This window comes from Tiliqua scincoides, chromosome 2, assembly GCF_035046505.1.
Source record: "Tiliqua scincoides isolate rTilSci1 chromosome 2, rTilSci1.hap2, whole genome shotgun sequence".
Lineage (NCBI taxonomy): Eukaryota > Metazoa > Chordata > Lepidosauria > Squamata > Scincidae > Tiliqua > Tiliqua scincoides.
In genome coordinates, this window is record NC_089822.1 from 138,310,976 (window position 1) to 138,332,577 (window position 21,602).

At 45.1% G+C, this 21,602-nt stretch overlaps 1 protein-coding gene across 7 annotated transcripts in view; it reads left to right on the forward strand.

Annotated features, from left to right (window-relative positions):
* The window catches only part of STXBP4 (syntaxin binding protein 4), a 124,390-nt gene extending 118,841 nt beyond the window's left edge, over nt 1-5,549 (forward strand). For 6 of the 7 annotated variants that reach the window (XM_066614548.1, XM_066614554.1, XM_066614552.1 and 3 more), the window contains one exon: nt 3,252-5,549. In XM_066614548.1, coding sequence (XP_066470645.1) covers nt 3,252-3,366 — 115 coding nt within the window. In that variant the 3' untranslated portion in view covers nt 3,367-5,549. The remainder of the gene's footprint in view (nt 1-3,251) is intronic. The other variant, XM_066614555.1, reaches the window with a different exon arrangement.
* The last annotated feature ends 16,053 nt before the right edge of the window (nt 5,550-21,602 follow it).

Below are 21,602 nucleotides of genomic sequence, written 5' to 3' on the forward strand. Positions count from 1 at the left end.
ATCTCAAGAGTATGCTCTACCCCTGAGCTTTGGCTCTTTCCTACAACATTTCTGGAAGTACTGAGCCCTCAACAGAATAGATGACAGGGTATGGATAATGAAACCTGAGATCTCATCAGACCCCAGCCCCTTCTCATGTGGGATGATGAAACCTTAACAGTGTCCCTGTTTTGGTTGATCTCTTGTTCTTTCTTTTCATTCTCCCTTTAAAAATGCATTCATCCTATTTTATGTGCTTGGTCCCATGTGCTACATGCCAGGCTTAACTTAATAGTTAAATTGTACCATTTTGGGACCAAAACAAAAAGGAAACAGGAGAGGCTGGGTGGTTGTTTTCACTGTGAAAGTATTGTTACTATCCAGACTGTCCCAGCAAGACTGACATAATTAGAACACAGTAGTATTATTATTAGAACCTTAAAAGCTTTGCAGTTTTTAAGCAAGACTGGCTGGCACTGGGCTAGCACTGGGCTAGCGCCTGGTAGGCACACAGCCTCCGCTGCTTGGCGGTCTCACGGACCGCTGAGCCACAGAGAGGAAGCGTGGCGGGGGAGAGGTGAGGATGAAGCATGACGGGGAGGATGGCGGAGGACAGAGAGGGCGGACAGGAGGCGTGACGGGGAGGCGGGATGAGGGTGGGCAGGAGGCGTGCCAGGGGGTGGGAGCGGAGAGGCAGGGAGGTGGGTCCGGTGGGGCTCTGCTCCACCAGATCCAAAGTGTTCGTGCAGGGCTCGCTGCCCGACACAAACAGTCCTCCCTTACTGCCCCAAGTAGCCCCACTGCAGGGCTGCTTCCTTTACCTGGGAGAAGGGGATGAAAGTCCCCTTCTCCCGAGGTGCCACCCGCGGCTGCCTGAGACGCGCAGGATGTGGCAGCAGCCACTCTTGGTGCCGCTGCAGCCACGCACCCTGGCAGCTCAGGGTTAGGCTGTCAGAGAACTATCCTGACAAAATTTTAAACTCTGTGGAGTAGTCTAGTGGTTCCCAAACTGTTCCAGTGGATCCTAACTCAATTTTTGGTGGGTCACAAAACTGACAGACTAGTAGACCAATGGTTCTCACACATTTAGCACTGGGACCCACTTTTTAGAAAGAGAGTCTTTCAGGACCCACTGGAAGTGATGTCATGACTGGAATGACATCATCAAGCAGGAAAATTTTTAACCATCCTAGGCTGCAATCCTACCCACACTTACCCAGGAGTAAGTCCCTTTTACTATCATTGTTAAAAGAATATACATAGTAACTTGTTAAAAGTACAGGTCTATAACATTTCCCCAAATGCAGTCACATACCATGGTAGTATCTAGTCTAATATATTAAAAATAAAATATTAAAATGAATGGGGACCCACCTGAAATGGGCTTGTGACCCACCTAGTGGGTCCTGACCCACAGTTTGAGAAACACTGAACTAGACTATGACTAGACTAGATAATTAGACTATATGCATCAAGGTTAAACAGTCTGCTTCTTGGGGGGAGCATTATGGCCAAGTAACCTTTATAGCCGCTGAGGCTTGTGGGTGGTAAAGCTTTTTTTTAAGGTGGGTCCCGATGCTAAAAGTTTGAGAACTACTGGATTAGTAGGTATGTTTGCAGATTGGTGCTCAAGAAATGGGTTAATATAATTAACACAGTTGAAACTTTAAATCAGCTCCTTGGCAGAGTAGATAGAGAGATGCTCTTTACAATCTCACATAACGCCAGAACCAGGGGACATCCACTAAAATTGAGTGTTGGGAGAGTTAGGACTGACAAAAGAAAATATTTCTTTACTCAGCATGTGGTTGGTCTGTGGAACTCCTTGCCACAGGATGTGGTGACGGCATCTGGCCTAGATACCTTTAGAAGGGGATTGGACAAGTTTCTGGAGGAAAAATCCATTATGGGTTACAAGTCATGATGTGTATGTGCAACTCCTGATTTTAGAAATGGGCTATGTCAGATGCAAGGGAGGGCACCAGGATGCAGGTCTCTTGTTATCTGGTGTGCTCCCTGGGGCATTTGGTGGACCACTGTGAGATACAGGAAGCTGGACTAGATGGGCCTATGGCCTGATTCAGCGGGGCTGTTCTTATGTTCTTATTTATATACCATAGTTAGCTATAGTTCTGTAAACCGCCAGTCAACCACTGCCCATTATGCACGGTTGAACATTAGCTTGCTGCAGCTGAGCAAAGAGCAGGCATAGATGACACCATTCATTCATTCTCTTTGGAAAAGAATCATCTCCCTACTGGTAGGCTGAAGGCTGGACTTCACTGATGCAAAAGGAGGCCTTGAGCCATTAAAGGGAGAGCACACTGCTATGGAAAAGAATTGGCCCTGTCCAAAGATAGGCCTCCTATTAGTTTCAATGGGCTTAGTCAAACTCTACAAGGGGGAAGGCACTATAGGGCGGAATGTGCAGTTTCCTTGCACTTAGCACATGATTACTGCTTTGTCCTCCCTCTGACTTGCCCTCCCTCATATGTTCATGTGAACCACTTTCCAAACAGACAGGGCTTCTTCTCCCATCCTTTGGAAGTTTGACTGTGCTTATATAATACCCAACCCACCATGAAACCTGGCCTCTCCATCCAAGCTGACATAGGTAATCCTGAATGGTGCTCAGATGTCACTGTCCAGCCGCACAAAAGCCTGAATTTTTGTCTTGAGAGAACCTATACTGTGATGCATTGTGCCTGCTGGTTCATTCTTTTCTGCAGTACTCATTCCTGCACTTATGGTGGCATTTACATTAAAAGCATCAAAAGCCTGGGAAGATCTTGGGCAGAGGTCCTGTTCAAGCATCGTGGTTGTGGTTGAGGCACTATATACCAAAGACAAGTTCTATTTCAGACATTCTTAAAGTGTGAACTTTTATGGGCGGAATGGGCGGAAGCATTCAGGTAGATTATTTTTAAAACATGTTAAAACATCAGCAAGAACGTAGTAACCACATACTAGTGCCCCACAGTTACAGGAGCATCTTCTTATTTCTTTTTAAGTTTGTTGCATATTGCATGTGTTCCTTCTCCAGTACTGAAGCACATGTCTCCCTCCCTCCCTCCCTCTTCTCTTTTTCATGTGTTGAGGCAATTCCCTCACTGTCCATCCCTCTTCCATTATGCAGGAATAGGATATCACTCCATTGAGCCTGGATTCTCACCTACACAAATGTAGCAGTTAACAGAAAAATACGGTTGGTTTTATTGTCAGGTGCGTTTTTGAATTAGTGAGTTGAATTACCTTTTTTTGTTCTTGTCTAGCCATGTGACACAGACAACATCTTGGATCCACCCTGTTACCAGTGTACTCGCCTTGTCATGTGCTGAAGAGAATGAAGATGACACCTTCAGGGAACCCACAGATTCCAAAAGCTGAGGATTGTCTGCTCATGGAAAACAGATGCAGTTTTGTTTGAGTGTGGAAAGATTATTCATTTCCAATCTCTAGTGCAGCATTTCTCAACATTTGTCCCCTGCCATACCATTTTGCATGGTCCACCTATTGGAAGTACCACAGAAGTAACTGGCAATGATGTCATCACCAGTTATTTCTGGGTTGGGAGGCCAGATGCAGTGTGGTAAACACCAATAAAGAAGCTCAGGGTAGAAGGAAGGGCTTTTATCAAGTGTGCAAAAAGCACACGCTGGAGCTTTGCCTGCTGAGGCAAAACCCCTACCACTGCTTGTCACAGTGCTGATCTTGCTGCCAGGCAGCAGGGGTCTGAGGATCCTAGTACGAGTACCAGTGGTTGAGAGCCACTGGTCTAGTGCTGATTCTCCCTTGTAAATTAAAAGATCCCCCTCCCCCCCCAAAAAAATCAGTCTGAAGAGGACTGAGCATGTTCAGTGACCTTCAAGAGACATGGTATATTCGGGGCAGTTGAGCTTCAGCTTACTAAGCCATTTCTGCCCAACATTGTGTGTATGCAATAGGGACCAAATGTGTACACCTATGGCCTGGGCAGAAATGGGTTTAAAAAAAAAAGAAGGAAGTGTGAGGTCAGAATATACTAGATGGTTTGAGGAAGGAGAAAAGGTGAAAAAGTATGTTCAGGAGCATCTCCTTTTCTTGCTATACAGCAAGAAAGCACACAGATTTGGGGTTGGCAGCACTGCTGGGGCATAATTCAATAAGGTGGGAAAGAAATATTTTTCCTTCCCTCCCCCAAGCTATGACCAGTGCTACAAGGCTGGCTAGAGCCCTGAACAAGGCACTCCTACTGGGTTGAAAACAGACCAGAACATTTTGTTTTCTGTCCCTCTCCCCCAGGTATGAAAGCCAGCTCCAACATTCACAGTGTACTTGTAACAGGAACCTCTGATTTTTTCCCCACATGGTACATAGTAGCTGTCTGCTTAAAAGCCTAAATTACTTTACCTGTCTTTTTTTTTCCACTCCTGGAATCCTGAGAACTAAATACTGGGAGGTGGTTAGGGATCTTGAACAGGGAATTCTCAGTACCCTCAGACAACAATTCTGGGAGTCCTTGAGAGAAGCCATGATACTTAAAACAGGTTTAAACCTGTGATGTAGATATTGCTCAATTCAGCCGCCATTGCACTTGGACAGACAGATTTCACTAGTACAGTAGATATGGTTCTAGTCTGAAACGGATCTTCTCTGAAAAGTGGTGTTAACTGATGCTTTCCCCAGATGTTTAGTTTTGTAGCCTTTTGCACCAATGAATAAACAAACTAATGAGGTCAGACGCAGTTATCCTACTAACAGCCATGGTTACAATCTCCAGCCCCATCTTTCCGAAACTTGGAGATGTTTCTCTGTCTCTTCCTGTTAATTAATGGCTCATCAGAAGTAGGTCACTATGTGCACTCTGCTTTGTTATTGTCTTGTCACCTCGCTAGTCAGATACGCCACCCTTGGCTCATGTTTTTTACTGCCTTTTTTACTGTCTCATATACATGTAAGAGGGAAAATTGTACTCTCTATTTAAAAACACAAGATGTTCCTTGGCTTTGCTTTCCTTCCTTGCTAATGCACAAAGCAAAGCTGACTACATAGAGCAACGGTGTCCAAACTTTTTGGCAGGAGGGCCACATCATCTCTCTGACTCTGTGTCAGAGAGAATTTACATTTCAAATTTGAATAAATTTACATAAATGAATATATTAGAGATGGAACTTGTATGAATGAATGAAGGTCTTGCAATAGCTCAAGGCCTATAAAAACCCTTGCACAAAGCAAGGCTAGCCTTTCCCTCACTGCCACTGCTACATCACAGATGTGAAACAGCAAGCAGTGGAGGGAACCCTTGTCCCACAGCTCATGTGAGAGGTCAAACAGTCATCTTCACACTGAGAGCAGTTGCATCAGGCCAGCATGGACTCCAGCAAGTCTCCGGAGGGCCAGATGCTCATTGGAGACTGGGGGCTCCCTGTGGGCCAGATTGTGAGTCCCTGAGGGCCGCAAGTGGCCCCCAGGCCGGGGTTTGGGCACCCCTGACATAGAGCATTGTAAAGAAGAAATGTGGTTTTGAGAATATAATGCCACAGAGTTTGTAATAACTATTAGCCAATAAAGTTGTTTAAAAAAATTATAAACCTAACTTTTAACTTGTCCTGTTTTCATTTCCCATTTGTGGGTCATGTATTTCATTAAGCCATTTCTGCCCAATGTTGCATGTACACAACAGGGATCAAATGTGCACACCTATGGGCTGGGCAGAAATGGGTTAAGCTACTCCCCAATCGGGCGGCACTGTAGCTAATGTGCCTCTTCTACTCTTTCTCTCTGCTTATGGTACACGGTAAGCTGGAGAAGCTATGCGCTATCCTTGCACTCAGTCATAATGTGTAAATAAATGAAGTGTGTCTTCAGGTTTCTGAAATTTGGGACAATGCATGTATTTTTGTTTTCCAAGCTATGGCTGGCCACCACGAAAATGAAAAGTTTTACTGTAGCTCAGAATGGTGTCAATAGTTCTTATCTGTGTTGGGGTCTGTGAGGGTAAATAGATTGCCAGATGCAGGGGACTGGCAGCAAGATGCAAGTATCTTGCGGTCTTGTGTGCCCCCTGAGGCATCTGGTGCGCCGCTGCGAGATCCAGGAAGCTGGACTAGCTGGGCCCTGGGCCTGATCCAGCAGGGCTTTTCTTAAGTTCTTATGTCAGCCTGTGACCTGAAGGTCATGCATCCAGTTCAGAACATATATGAAGTTCCTGCATTTACAGATTTTTCTGTTCTCTTCAAGAGTATGTTGGTTCCACATACTCCCTTACACATGAACTGATACTCTCTCTATTAGGGTTAGCAGGGAATCCATTGGGAATGGAAGACTTCCACATGCTTATCAAAGAATCTGAGCCTGCAAGGATTTGCTGGATCAGGGCACATGTTAGCACCTATAATTCTAAGCATTCCTGTGTAACCCAAGGGCCCAATCCTATCCATTTTTCCAGTGCTGGTGCAGCTGTGCCGATGGGGCCTATACTGCATCCCAGATGCCTCTCAAGGTATGGGAACATTAGTTCCCTTACTCTGTGGCTGCATTGCACCTGCACTGGTGCTGGAAAGTTGCATAGGATTGGGCCCTAAGATGTTATTAAAAGCCAAAGCCAGCAGAAAGCTATAAAAGGAAAGCAGCTCCTCTTCCCCAAAACGCACCATATCTTCTGCATTTTAATCAGTTCTTTGCTGATATATTTAACTCCAGGGACCTAATCACAAAAAAAGGCTACCTTTGGAAAATTTATGCCTCTTGGAATAAATTTTTAAATCTATGCCTTTAATTGCCATTATGGGATATGGCAATTTCCCCTTCTTTTATTTTGCTGGTGACAGACAAATGTGGTCAGTGATTTCTGGAAAGCATGTTCAGCCAACTCCCACCAATGCCTCTGTCTTATGTGAAGATTAAGGGCCCAAACCTATCCAATTTTCCAGTGCCGTTGCTGCTGTGCCAATGGGGTATGCACTGCTTCCTGTGATGGGGAGGCAGTCTTGGAGGCCTCCTCAAGGTATGGGAACGTTTGTTCCTTTACAGTGGTGCCTCGCATAACGAAATTAATCCGTTCCGCAAGTCCTTTCGTTATGCGAGTTTTTCGTTTTGCGAATCGCGTTTTCCCATAGGAATGCATTGAAATTTAATTAATGTGTTCCTATGGGCAAGAAAAGTCAGAACAAAGTCAAATTTGGTTTACAAAGTGTTTATTAAGTGCTCTTTAAAGGCATACATACTGTACAGCGGATTTCAAAAATTTCAAGCACAAAACTTCAACTTTTTAAACATGACAGAAAAACATTTAAAAATCAGCAAACATGAGGCAGGACCATCTGACTTGAGGCTCAACACTGAAACTGAACAGAAACAGTCACAAACAGTCCTTGGACTGTGCAAAACTCTTCAGAAAGTACATTTTTAAGGCATGTAAACAGGGACATCAGACAGAAACCAATACAGAAACTTTTTAAAATCACCAAAGGACTCTCTAAGGCTCTAGGGGACACTTGGACACCAACATTTTAAGGTGACCAAGTCAGGCTGAAGTGTCTCAACCTACAGGACCAGTCAGGAAACTGGAGGCAGACAGAACTGTCTCCACATCACAGCAGCAGTCTTTTACGTTCCCAGAGCTGCGGAGGGTCTCACAGGGGATGGCACGAACGCTGGTCAACTGGGAGAAGGCGCAGTAGAGTAGGCAGGGACACTGGCAAACGTGGAGGAGGCGCATGCAGGAACGGTCTCAGACTGGCTAGCTAGGACAGAAGCAGTTTACAGTTAGCCAAAGGCAACCTGGAGACAGACCCCTCTGTCCCCCAAGTCTCAGCATCACTGCTCTAACTTAACAACTTGGACAACTGGGAGAAGGCTTCAAGGCTTGACTTCAAGGCTTCTAGGAGGACGAGGAGGAGGATGAAGGCAACTGGGCACCACTGGTAGAAGCAGCAGGTTCCTCTTCCACTCTTTGCTTCTTCATGAAGAACCTCTCCATGGTCTGCTGTTTCAGCTGCCTTTTCAGCACCCCTCTGAAAGAGGACATGATCCTTGTATCAAACATGTTCGCAAGGTCATGTGCTAGAGCCTTGTCTGGGTGGTGCCGCTGTGCATAAGTCTGCACGTTTTTCCACTGTTGGCAGATGTCCTTCAGTTCCGTGGCAAAGTCCTCAGCCGCAGGAACCTCGGAACTGGCAGCCTGACCACGCTGTGGATTCCAGATCTGGTTTTGAATCTTTCAAACCAGCCTCTGCTTGCCTCGAAGACTTTTGGCTCGGCTGAGGTTCCTGGCTCTTGCTGTACGAGGTCTGCGTGCAAGGCCTTGGCCTTCTCACAAATGACAGCCTCAGTCACTGTGTCCCCTGCACGCTGCTTCTCTTCCATCCAGATGAGCAGCAACTTCTCCACCTCCTCCAGAACAGCTGGCCGGTTCTTCACGATCCTGGTGACTCCCTTGGCTGCATCTGTCGCAAGGATCTTCTCCCTCATCTTCAGGATGGTCCCGATGGTGGATGGATTCCTCCCGTACTCCCTGGCGAGGTCTGTCACTCACATGCCTCCGTCGTGCTTCTGGATGATCTCCTTCTTCATTTCTAGCGTCATCTTTGTCCTCTTCCCGGCCTCTGCAGGAGCAGCCTTCTTGGGACCCATGTCAGCAGTTGCTACGTTCGCAAAAACAAAAGGCAGTGCTTCACATCTGCTTCACGCACACCTTCCCACCCCTGGCCAAACCTGCCCGGGACAAAAAAGTGGCATAACAGCCCCCCCCAACACAGGAGAACAAATGCACAAGGTGAAGCTATGCTCCCTACCTTTCTACTGCTTGAGATGTCCCTGTGAAGAAGCTCCTTAAATTCTGGTCTGGAAAAACGGTTGCAAATGAGTTCCACACATTTCCCAAACTGCTGGAAAAACTCCCCTAACCTCCCCAAAACAGCAGGCCAAAACTGGCCAGCTGGCCCCCCAAAAAGTACCTCAAACGCTGGTCACCACTTCCCAAAAGTTATGAAAAGTTCAAAGAAACTTACCTTAACTGCTGGTAGTAGGTTCCCCAAGGAGTTGGTGAACTGCTCAGAACTGCTCAGAACAGTTGACCAAAGACAGGGTTCGCCCACAGCACAGGCCACAGTTGCTCCTGGAAGTCAACCCTGGAACTGCACGTGGAGAAGTGAGCCCAGGCTGCATTGGGGAGGCTTTTTAAACCTCCAGGCATAATGCATCCTGGGTATTAACGGTTGTGCGATTTAAAACAAACCAGGACAATAAAAAAAAGGGAAAAAAATTTGTCTTGCGAAGCACGGGTCATAAAAATTCATTGTGCGAGTTACCAAACTTCGCAAAACACTTTCGTTCTGCGAGTTTTTCGGTGCGCGAGGCATTCGTTATGCGAGGTACCACTGTGTATCAGAGCTGCATTGGGGTTGCACCGGTGCTTGAAAGTTGGATAGGATTGGGCCCTGAGTGATCTCATAATTCCTTCTAAGTAAGCCACTTTGTGACTCCCAGATGAGCAGTTTGTTATTTCAACTGACATCCGCTTCAGGCATGTGGACATGGAGTGTGTCATGTGGAGCATGAGGCTGGGGAAAAAACAGCAGTATTTGGAAAACAGCAGATGAATCAACTGAAAAGTAAAATATCTTTTAATACTTTTTTTAGTATTTAAGCTTCCCAAGATGCCATCTTTGAAAATCACAAAGAGGGGAATTTAGGACACAATCCCCAGGACAGTTATCCTGACAAGTCCCATTGAGATGAGCAGGAACCCTCCAAAAGCACAGTTTTTGCAAGTTTTCTTTGGGAGAAGCACCTGGTTCATCTTGTGCTCATTTGCATGTTGTGCTCTTGATCCTGAAGTCTTCGCTGTTTGTCCCATAATTAAAATCATTCTCCTGACTTCACAACCTTGATTTTCAGTGTCTAGTCTCTAAGGATAGGGAGCAGATTTAGGCACCCCTCAACTGCACCTCTTTATGTTCTCCCATATAAATGACTGTGCAAAAAATTGAAATTCTGCACTTCAGGGATAGTAGTGTCGTGAGACCTAAATCTGCCTCCCATCCTATGCAGAGTTAGGTGTATGTCAGCCCATAAATGTTTCTCTGCATATCTGTTCATGAGAGAGAAAGAGAGTCATCCATGGATATGGCGCTACAGAAAAGGTGAGGTCCCTGTCCCCCCAGATTGACAACCTTAAAAAAGACACAATATTGAAATGAAGGCAGGACAAGCAGGGGACAATCAGACTGAGGATCAGGTTGTGGACAACCCAGTGCTCACTGCCAGGGATTCTGTGTTGTGGAGGTATGTACGTATGTCTGTTCATTTATTTATTTATTTGTTTGTTTATGCAGGTATTTATATACCGCCTTTCTTTGGTTGTCGGATTTCTCCTCAGACTTTAATCCAAGGCGGTTTACATAGGCAGGCTGTTCTAAACCCCCGTAGGGATTTTAACAATTGAATAATTCTAGTCTTCCATAGAACTCCTTGTTCCAGCTGGATTCCTTCCCGGTCTGGCCTCACTCTGGCCCTTCGCCTCCCAGGCTCCACTTGACGGCAACTCCTCTCTGCCACCGAGGGTCAGCTCATCAGTATATCAGCATGTCGTCAGTTCTCGGGTACTTCCGGTTGTTTCGAACTGGCAGCCTCAGATCTTCAAGCATACAAGGCAGCAGCTCTACCAACTGAGCCAGACCTCCTGCCCTGCTCATACCTGTGTGTGTTCATCAGAATATTTCTGTCTACAGAGACACACTGATATTCAAGTACCTCCTCCACCCATACTCATCACCCATCAGGATAGCCGTGTCCTGGTTGAATTAAAAGAATCTTCATTCCATGCTGCATCATCTCTTTTCACATCTGCAGGAGAAAAAAAAGTTCTTTTTAAAAAGGTAATTTTAGTGGGTTGTTGTTTTTTTTTAAAGAAAGGAGCCTTAGAAAGAGGAGGACTAATCTGTTTTTGCATTTGAATTCCTTCCTTTGCTTGTCACTATGCTATTAGAACTGTTTCTGCCTCCAAATGTTGATCATTTTTTCTTTGCCTTTTTGATTAATGTAAATAAGCAAAACTCAAAATCAGATTTTATGCTTGATGTGGGCATCTCTCTCCCTCTCCAGAACGCTGCTTGTTCCCTGGTGAATGGGTGACATTCCTGGTCCTGTAGGATAGCGCCTTCCACCCACACAAAGGCAGGGCCAACTAGCTCAATTGTCTCCTCCATACTCACCCACCCCACAGTCTGGTCCTGCTTTGTGCCTAGGAAGCAGGGTTTAGGATGAGCTCTGTAAAGCTCCACATTTTTGCAAACACACACTATCCTCTAATCTAGAGCTCTGTGTGTTCTAGAAGGACAAGGCAGATCTCAGAAAACATTCACAGTCCATGCCTAAAGGTCAATTCACTCTTTCACCAATCACAGGAAGTGGTCCTTCCTACTTTCTGTTCTAACTCAGTTCACTTGCAGGAGAAGAGTTGGCACACAGTGGATGTCTGCTGTTTTTCTTGGATAGGACAGGTCACAGCAGGATGTCTGAAATTGCATTTATTTCATTCCAGGGCTTCCTGGGAATGATTGTGACTGTAATTCTCCTGTCTTCTGTTTTGTTTTTAATGAAGAGTGACTGCTTTTCAAGTGTTCTAACTGTGATTTTCATTTGGTTATGTTTTGTTCTTTTCTTCTTGATTGCCAGCGCTGGAAGTTTAGGGGCTTCATTGAAGACCTGGAGGGGCTTCCAGCTTTTCTATTCCCCATCTGGGGCTGAGTGCCCCTTCCTGGAGGAGGAGGCCATTGAGCTAGCTGATCCTGCTTCCATCTACATGAGAGAGGCTATCCCAAACGATCGGAAATGCCCCCCACCTCTTTCCAAAACAGGAATTTACAGTAAGGAATTCCCATTTTATATTCTAGCCCAGTTTCCAATTGGCTAGAGCAGTGGTTCCCAAACCTTTCAGCACCAGGACCCACTTTTTAAAAAAGCAAAGAGGGCTTTTTTAAAGGGCTGGCTGGAGCTTTACTTGGGATAAGGGGGAAAATATCCCTTTGCCCCAAGGAGAACTCCATCTGCTTCCTAGACTGCACTGGATGTATCCTTGCTATGCCAGCACAGGTTAAGATGGGTCTGTTTGTTTATATGCTGGGACAACTGGACTGAAAGTTGCACTTGAGTGTGGATGTGGGTTAAAGCTACATCTCTGCCACAACCAAAAATAACTTTGCATATAACTATACATAATGAATGACAAGTGTTGCAGTTATTCGAGTGGATGAAATTTGATAGGCTTGACCAGTGTGAGGACACATTTCATCCAGAATAAACATTTCTGCAATGGAGAGAAAGCTGTACTCAACACCAATAAAGTGTGATCACAGGAACACCTTAAATATACAGGAATGCCCTGCCAAGCTGACTGTTAAAACAGTGTTTAATTATTCCTATCGTAATTCACAAGCACTAAGGGCCCAATCCTATCCAAATTTTTAGCACCAGTGCAGCCATACTGCAGCCCAGAGGTAAGGGAGCAAATGTTTCCATATATCAAGGAGGCCTCTGTGACTGCCTCCCCAACACAGGAAGTGGTGCATACCTCATTGGCATTGCAGCACCGGCACTGGAAAATTGGGTTGGATTGGGCCGTAAGTCTTGATGCCAATAAAAGACAGTCATCTGCAATTTACAAAATTTTCCTGGGAGCAACATAAGCCACCATCTGACACAAACTTGTGCATTTGAGTCCACTGGAAAAAAATGCAAGTAAGGATGTTTAACTCAACATTGGAGAGTGATTTTAGAGGTTTAAAACTAGGACGAAGCTAAATATTCTCCAATTTTGGGAAATCCAAACAGTGACTTCCGGGGGGAGTGGAAGAAATAGCTTTGAAGAAATGCTTTGACTGTGAAAATCTTGAAATATTTTCCGTTCAATTTGGTCATTTCCTAGATCTGCAACTTTGCAGCCATTTCTTCTTGTCACTGGTTTCTTTTTCCTAGGTTAGTCACATCAGTCATCCCATTCAGTCAGCGAGTGAGTGAAGAGAAATCACAGCACTGCGTTAACCAGGGAGCTGCTAAATGAAGACATTACAGAGAGAGCACAGAGCCAATTGGGAGAAAAGGCGAGAGAGGGCAGTGTAAAGAAGCAAATGGTCATTTTTACAGGCATTGCTGACAAATGGTCAAAATAGGTCAGTGGTTTTCAACACGGTCAAAAAAACAAATAGTAAAGCAAGAAGCAATTTCAGATCAGCCCTATTAGAAAACAGGCTTCCAGCCATCATTTAAGTCCAGTCCATAAAGGGCTTGAGACCTATGGGAGCAAACCTCAGGCTGGTGCACTTTCCCTTCTCATGCATGGAACAATTTGAAGCCAGGCTATATACAGATAGACTTTGCTTGCATTGTCATGATTATGCCCATTCCTGTTACAGCTTGTAGATAGGAGAAAGAGCAGATCCAAGCCTTGGTCTCATGTCATGCCACATAGTAAATCTATACAGCCAGGTCCACGTGTAATATTCAGAATATTGTAGCACTCAAGCTCTTCCACTCGGATTCTCTGCCAACTCTAACCTTCCCTGGTAAATCACAGAGGCTGACTAATGGGATGTAGAAGCCATGTTCGGGAAATCTCATTGATCTAATCTCAGTTCCAGGTTAAGTTCACTTTATTTAGATTCAGGACTGAAAGCAGGTCAAGGAGATTACTGACTGTGCCTTTATATTGACTAGGCCTACACCACAGATGACTAGGGAAAGCCAGTGGCGTAACTAAGGGGGTGCAGGGGGTAGCAGTTGCACCAGGCATCAAGCTTTAGGGGGGCAACAAGCTGAACTTGACACTAGTGACCAAAATTGTGAAAATCATGGTATGTATGAATAATACCATCATGTTATATATCATTGGAAAGGTAATTTAATGCAGAATGCAATGAAACAAATGGCACCGGAATATCTGTTTTCTATCAAATGTTATGGCCAATTAACCAGAAAATGAAAACACAACTGACTTGTGTAACAAAAAGTGGATTTGCTTAACTCCAAACTGACGTATGAGACTGTTCTAAGTGCCAATGAGATGTTGTTATGATACACCATGGAACCAATAACTTTTTATTTATTTAGTTAATTAAATTTGATTTTGTCATGCAGGGTGGGCTACAAAATCTTCTTTGTTAATTAAATTTGATTTTGTCATGCAGGGTGGGCTACAAAATCTTCTTTGACCCCAGGTTGCAGAAGATACTTCAGCTATGCCATTAACTGGGGAGAGGCAGCAGAGCAAGTGGGTGAGGAGCTGCTGGGGGAGGAGGTAGGTTCCTCCCAATTCTCACTTTTTAAAAAGCCTGGGTGTGATGTCACTTTCAGTTGTGACATCACTTCCAGGGCAACAGTTTGAGCTTGGCACTGGGCTACATGATCATTAGCTACACCATTGGGGAAAGCAACAGACTGAGTGTGCAGGTCTGGGAGTATGACGTGGTGAAAGGCCCATCATCAATCACAATGATGGAGAGGGCATGCATGCAGGAAGGGCTTGGATACAACAGGGACCCCGGGGGTGCAACTTTTTGCTGTGTGAACACAGTACACCTCCATGGGGTCCCTGTCAATGGAGGCTGGGCCACTCAATGGCGGGGTAGTGAGCATGCACTGTCCCCAATGTCAAACTGTTCCAAGTGCAGCCCTGACTTTTTGTTTCCGTGGGAGTGAGTGGAAGCCATTGGCTTATATGAGGAAAAGTGAAAGGAATCACTCATGAAACTGTAGGAGCAGAGGCTACACTTGCCCCCTGCTGACCTCAGTGTCTGCAGTGAGCAAGGGTGGGATTTTCTTTGCCCTCCTCTCAGCTTCATATCAGGCTGTCACCCACTGGCTTTCTCCCATAGAACTCAGTGGGCACCACGGAAAACTAAGCAGGCCTTCATCTGTATATCCCTGCCCTGGGCTCAGTTTCTACAGAATGCCGGACATCAACTTTTACATGTTTAGATTTTAAATGTGTAAATACATCATAGCTCAAGAGCATATGAAACTGAAACCCATGCTTATTTCTATGGACAGTTCTGAGAAGCTGGGGTAGATACAGCACTCCAGTAATTATTAGAATTAGTGCAGAATTTTTAAGAAAGAGAGGATTGACATATGACTGGTGAATGAGGAAATATATTTCTGAATGCCAGGTGCAGGTCTTCTGTTGTCTTGTGTGCTCCCTGCGCACATGGTGAGCCACTATGAAATACAGGAAGCTGGACTAGATGGGTCTTAGAACATAAGAACAGCCCCACTGGATCAGGCCATAGGCCCATCTAGTCCAGCTTCCTGTATCTCACAGCGGCCCACCAAATGCCCCAGGGAGCACACCAGATCCAGCAGGGCTCTTCTTATGTTCTTAAGGACTCGCCTAGAATCTGCATTTCTGCCAACTTGAGCCTAACAACTTAGGCTCAAGTTGGGAACTGTCACCTCAATGGAGAAAAGAGAGAGCCTGCAAATGAACTCAAATCTTTCAAGTCTTTCATGTTAAATCCTCTGTTCTGCTTTCCCGGCTTACCATTTGCAGTGGTTTTCCATAGTCTTAAGACGAAAGGCAGATTTTTAAACACTCAGTCACTTGCTGCAGGCAGAGAAGATTATTTGGTGGAGACGGTGATGATCTGGCTTGGTAACCACAAGATGATTTAGGTCTCTGGAGTTGAATTGGAACCAGAACTCCCAGAATATGTTCCAGCTTTGGCTGTACAACAGTGGAAGAGAGGGAGGGAGGGAGGTTTATTTGAATCAAGCAGCTTTCCGAACTAGAGCCATATCATGGGATACTCAGACTGGTGTAACCACTCATCCCACTATCATCTGTGAATGGTGTTTTTGTTGTTTTCCTTGTGTTCCAGAAGCTTGCAACATCTACTTGAACAAATTTCCACACACTGAGATGACACACTGGGACAAGTGAAATGAGGATGGGGTACACTATGGAAAAGAATGTTTTCATCATATCACCTTTAATTCTCTGTTAAAAACAAACTATTGCCTACCTTCAGCCTTCATTTGATTTGATTTACAATTGGAGATAGGGTAATAGGTTAGGATCAGAACTGCTTTTTTAAAATGTTTCATTTCCATAGCCTACCTCAAGGAATGAGGGCTCAGCTGATGAAAAACTGGTCAATGGCACCTTTTAATACCCTGTAGGCAGCATCTCAAGCTATGCCAGTGATTCTTTTCTTGTTTTTGATTTTTTAAGTTGAGCATGGGATAAGATTTCTCCTAGAGCTTTTTTTAATGTCTATGCAACTTATAGAGTAATGAAATAGATGCAAAGCCATTGATTACTTCAAGTTTTATGAGCAGCCCATTATAATGTAAACTAGTGAAATGGAAATGTGGCCAGGGTAGGAAGAACATAAGAACAGCCCCACTGGATCAGGCCATAGGCCCATCTAGTCCAGCTTCCTATATCTCACAGCGGCCCACCAAATGCCCCAGGGAGCACACCAGATAACAAGAGACCTGCATCCTGGTGCCCTCCCTTGCATTGGCATTTTGATATGGCCCATTTCTAAAATCAGGAGGTTGCACATACACATCATGGCTTGTAACCCATAATGGATTTTTCCTCCAGAAACTTGTCCAATCCCCTTTTAAAGGCATCCAGGCCAGATGCCGTCACCACATCCTGCGGCGAGGAGTTCCACAGACTCACCCCAGAAGCTGAGTAGGTGGACAAGTGCCAGCCTGAACTTCCTTTGTAGGCCCACATTCAATCTGAAACCTTTGCTTCTGGACCTATTAAATGTGGCAGGTCTTCCCTCCTTTGAGTAAGTGGTGTAATTAGTTTCTAAACATGCAAATAGAAGCTGGAAGAATATGGGCATTGGTAGCTTCTGCCAGGGCCAGCTTCTAATGTGTTCTAGGGAATCCCACTTGCCAAGTGGCACCTTGGGAGGAGTGGCAGAACATGCCAAGGACAAAGTACTTAGCAAAGTGACAAAGGAGGACAAAAAAGACTGATAGAGAAATGGTTAGTAGTTACTATGACATAAGATACCTTCTTCTACTTTCAATGTTTATTTCCTTCTTCAGGTCAAGCCCCATATTCAAAACCTAAATCAGTTCCTCTTCCCCATCTTTTGATTCCTGGTGCTTTTTCCCCCCTTGACATCTTCCAGTAGCATCCAGGAAAAGGAGTAAGGACAGTTGCAAAACTAGATTTGACAAGCACAATGGGAGAGAATCCTAAGGTGGGAGGTCACAGGCCCAACCCTGTTCCAAAACCATAATTATTGTGATAGGGCAGAACAGTCCCAGATGAGGAAATGAATCAGATTGAACGTTGACATGCATGTGCCACACCACACAAGTCTGGCTAAACTTCCCCTGATGTTCATTATGTAATAATCCTTCAACTTGGTGTGTCAACCCATCGTGACAAACATTCAAACAATGAGGAAGAGAACCTGATGTAGTTTCAGAAATTCATGTGGTTTCAGATGTCACCAATGGAACTCTCATTAAACATGGAGTGGACCAGCCAGGGTTCAATAAGTCCATTGGTTGCCCCAAAGTAATTACTATATTACAATCTGGGAATTACTTCAAAGGGTAAACATGTGGCACGATTATCCTGGATCAATAAAATTGAGCTCCAGGCAGAACAACATCAGCTTAGCATTCTGTTTCCATCAGTGGCCAGCAGGGTATGGAGACATCCATACATTTCTCTCCAAATGCACAAACAGACCTGATAATAACCAGAATGCCACAGGAGCACTCAGAGGTAAGTTGCACCACCAGGTGGCAGTGCGGGTTTTCGGGGCATGGGGAGGCATTCCGGGGCAAGGGGAGGAACTGGCCTAGGAGGTGATGGGATCAGCAAAGCCCTGCTCCTCTGGATCCAATGCTCCATGCCGGGCTGAAAAGCCTGACATGGAGGTTCTCTCATCTGCACCATCAAAATAGCTAGCACAGACTTGAGAAACCTCATTGCAGGGCCATGGGCTTTCCTTGGGGAAAGAGGACAAAAGTCTCCTCGCAAGGAGCTCTCTGGCAGCCTCAGTGGGGCCACTGGATACAATGGTCACCATTTTGGCACCGCTGCACCCAGCAGCCCCACCGAGTTTAGGATTGGGGCTAAACTATGTCAATTTTCTATGTTCTAGTGCAGATTTATGGCTACTATTGTTTCACTACTCTTATTTATAAAGATTTGTTGATTTTCTTAAAGGTATACATATTTGAATCAAGCTGCTCCAAGAACCCCTTTCATATGATAAAAATCCTAGGAAGTAAGTAAGTTCAAACTAACTAACTTTTGACTTTTCTCTCTTCAATCTTGCATTAAAACCACCACGAAAGATGGCTTTTTCAACTTTAAAATATTGCTAAAATGTGTTGTTGAGAAAGCCTCCCACTTCTATAACAACTTCAGTTTACTCAGTTTCATTCCTGTAATTCTCTTCATTCTGCTTGAGCTCTCTCTTCTAGCCTTGATTCTTCTTGATTTTTCTATATTTTGTTTTGCTCATGTTATGCTTTAGTTACATAGAATCGCAACGCCGGGTTGATTTTTGTATCTCTTGATCTCACACTTGTCAGCTTTATTTCAGCCTTGTCTGCCCTCGTTTGCTCCAGCAAGGTTAGAATCCAGCCCAGTGCAAGTGGCATTTGCTACAGAAAAGCCACAGGAAATCCATTAGGTTGCCAGAATACACCCAAAGGACTCTTCTCCAGAATACACCCAAAGGACTCTTGTCCAGAATATACCCAAAGGACTCTTGAGCTATTCTGAGTGTAATGCAGTCTTTGGATAGCTTCCAAAGGGGCAAAAGACCAGTGAAACGAAAGAATAAAGTAGCAGTATTCAGTAAAAAAAGGCCACTATCTTCTCGTGTGGGAGTGCACAGAGATGCAGTTGTGTGATGGCTTAATCCTGCACGGTGCTGAGTGCCCTACAAATCTCACTGCTCTACTCGGAGAGACCTCGAGGCCTTTGGCGTGCTCAGCAACTGTCAAGATCAGATATTTAAAGCCTCATTAGAACCCAAACAAGTGTAATCATCGCTAACACGCAAATGTTCCACAGATCTGAAAAGGCAAAGATCAATGCGGTTTCCATTACACAGTGATCTTCAAAGCACTCTGCGAACAAGCAAAGGTCATGGCACTGAACTGGGCTTAAGCCAGGTTCAGGCTTAAGAGCAGGCTGAGGACTGAAATGGAAGGTGACCAGCGTGTTTAGTATCTCATTATGTAGGAGTGATTTAAACAAATACATTCTGGCAGCCTCCGTGCACAGGCCTAGAAACTTGAGCTCCAGTGGTGAGTCACTAGCAGGAGAACGTCAGAGCTGTAAGACGGTAATGAGTTTCATTTAAGTAGATCACTGACAGGTGAAGCACATTTAATTACAAGAGCTACCAGCCTGGTTATTGGGGCCATGGAAACTACAAATGAAAGGTACATGTTTAAGAAGAAGGAAACTAAAAGGAAACCCCTCTTATAATGTTAGAGCTTTAAAAAGAGAAGGGTTTTATCAGATAGGTAGGCCCCAGTCCTAGTGGGGCCTTGTGCCACCAGAACTAGTGTTCCAGCAGCACAAGGTCCTTTAAAGTGGTGCAAAGCCAGGCACTGTCACACACTGCTGGACCAAGGTCACAGTTAGAGGAAGAATGTAGCTCCAAGATGCTTCACTGGCACCACTAAGTTGGTGGCAGGAGAGAGCTGTGGGCAGGGAAGCGGGGAAATGGAATGTGTTGCTGGAGGAACCTGGGCAGTGTTAGGGAGAAAGTGGATTCAGTGGCAGCCACACATGCCACTTCTTCTCCCCCTTTTTTCTTCCCGCCCCACCTCCTGCCCCCCCCCCAGACTTGCAGCACCTATATTTTGAATCACAATTAATATAAATAGTACATAAAAATTGTTCAAGCTTTATAATTATTTACCGGGTATAAACTGAGAGTCCACTGGATTAAGACATAAATTTAATGTTCATGGTGAGTAAATATACGTAGTTAAGAATTTAAATGCTTCTTAAATATTGCGGCTCTTAAACGTTCTCTGGCGACTCTCAAACATGTGAAGTTTATCATCTGTACCTCTTACGAGCAGCAAGTTTGGCCACCCCGTTCTACAGCTGAACACATGGTGGATCTCCCATTATAAACAATGGGGCAAATGCCCCAGGCGCGAGCCTTTGGGACCCCACAGAAGCTTCTCTGAGGCTCCTGACAGGGTTGGAACCGTGCTTCTGTTTTTCCGGAAGCACAGTTTAAAGCCTCCGGGAAGCTTCCCCAATGCAGCTTGCAGTCGCATGAGGCTCCTTGAGCCTCACGTGAGTGGGGGGGATTTGCGTGCAGGGGATTTGCGTGCAGGGGATGGTGGAGGAGGGCACCATCACAGACTTTTGCCCCCAGGGCGTGGGGCTGGGGAGGTCCGCCACTGGTCATAACTCTCCTTGTCAGCCTCCAGAAGTTCCTATCAGCCAGTGCTTGGAGTATTCCATGTGAAGCGAGTTAGCTCTTAGTTTTAATGCATCTGTTTTGAGCTATACATGTTGATTAGATGACTCTCAGGGACGCTGACATCTGGAATGAGTTACCAAGATTCCATTCTTTCATTCACTCACTCTTAAAAGACAAAGGAAAAAAAAAAAACAGAACATCAAATATTTCCAGTACGAATAAGCAAACACCATTTGGACTGCACTGGGCCTGCCCTGTGCTTGGCTTCCTTATACAAGCACTGCAGTTATGGTTATTTACTCAAAGTACACTCAGGAAAAATATACATTTCAGGAAGAGCCATAGAGCACTTGTTTTCCATGCAGTCAAACCCTGGCACCTTCAGTTAAAAGGATCAGGTAGCTGAAGACACCTGTTTGAGAGCAGATAGTCACAAGTATCAGGACAGACGCAGGGAATAATGAAAGCCACTTCAGAGGCCATCCATCTTGTATCTATCTCCACCATACCTCAGACAGTCAAGAGGCACAGAAGAGGACCTTCACCCTGGGACGGACTTTCTGAATTTGTATGGGAGGAGGTGATGATGCGTTTACCTCTCTGCTACTTCAAAGCCAATGGGGGCTTTGACTGAACAATTTATTGGACATATTTGTTGCTAGTAAAGAAAACAGCTGCCCAGACAAGTCCTAAATACTGGAGAAGGAACACAGCACTGTCCAGCCATAAAGAAATCATTAGGCCCTTTGCATTTCAATGGGAGAATTAACCACCTTTTTGCCCATCTTCCATTGAAATCAACCTCTTCTCATTGCCTGGATCATGTCCTCAATGAGCAGAATAGCAGTATATGTCCTGACACTAAATAAGTTTATGTTACTCTAAAAACATTTTCTGCCTTTCTCCTTAAATTTTTTTTTCCACATTTTTATATCACCCTTCCTGCAAGGAGCTCAGGGTGATATACATGGTCCCTCCCCTCCTTTTGTCCTCACAACAGCCCTGTCAAATAGGCAAGACTGACTGGCCCAAGGTCACCCAGGAAGCTTCATGGCTGAGCAAGGATTTGAACCTGGCTCTTCCAGGATGGGTAGCCCAATCCTAATCCACGCTGGAACAGACAGGACAGCCTATACCCAGCGTGGGGTGGGGGCTGGCTGCAGCTCAACCAGAGACAAGGGGAATTGATTCCCCTTACCT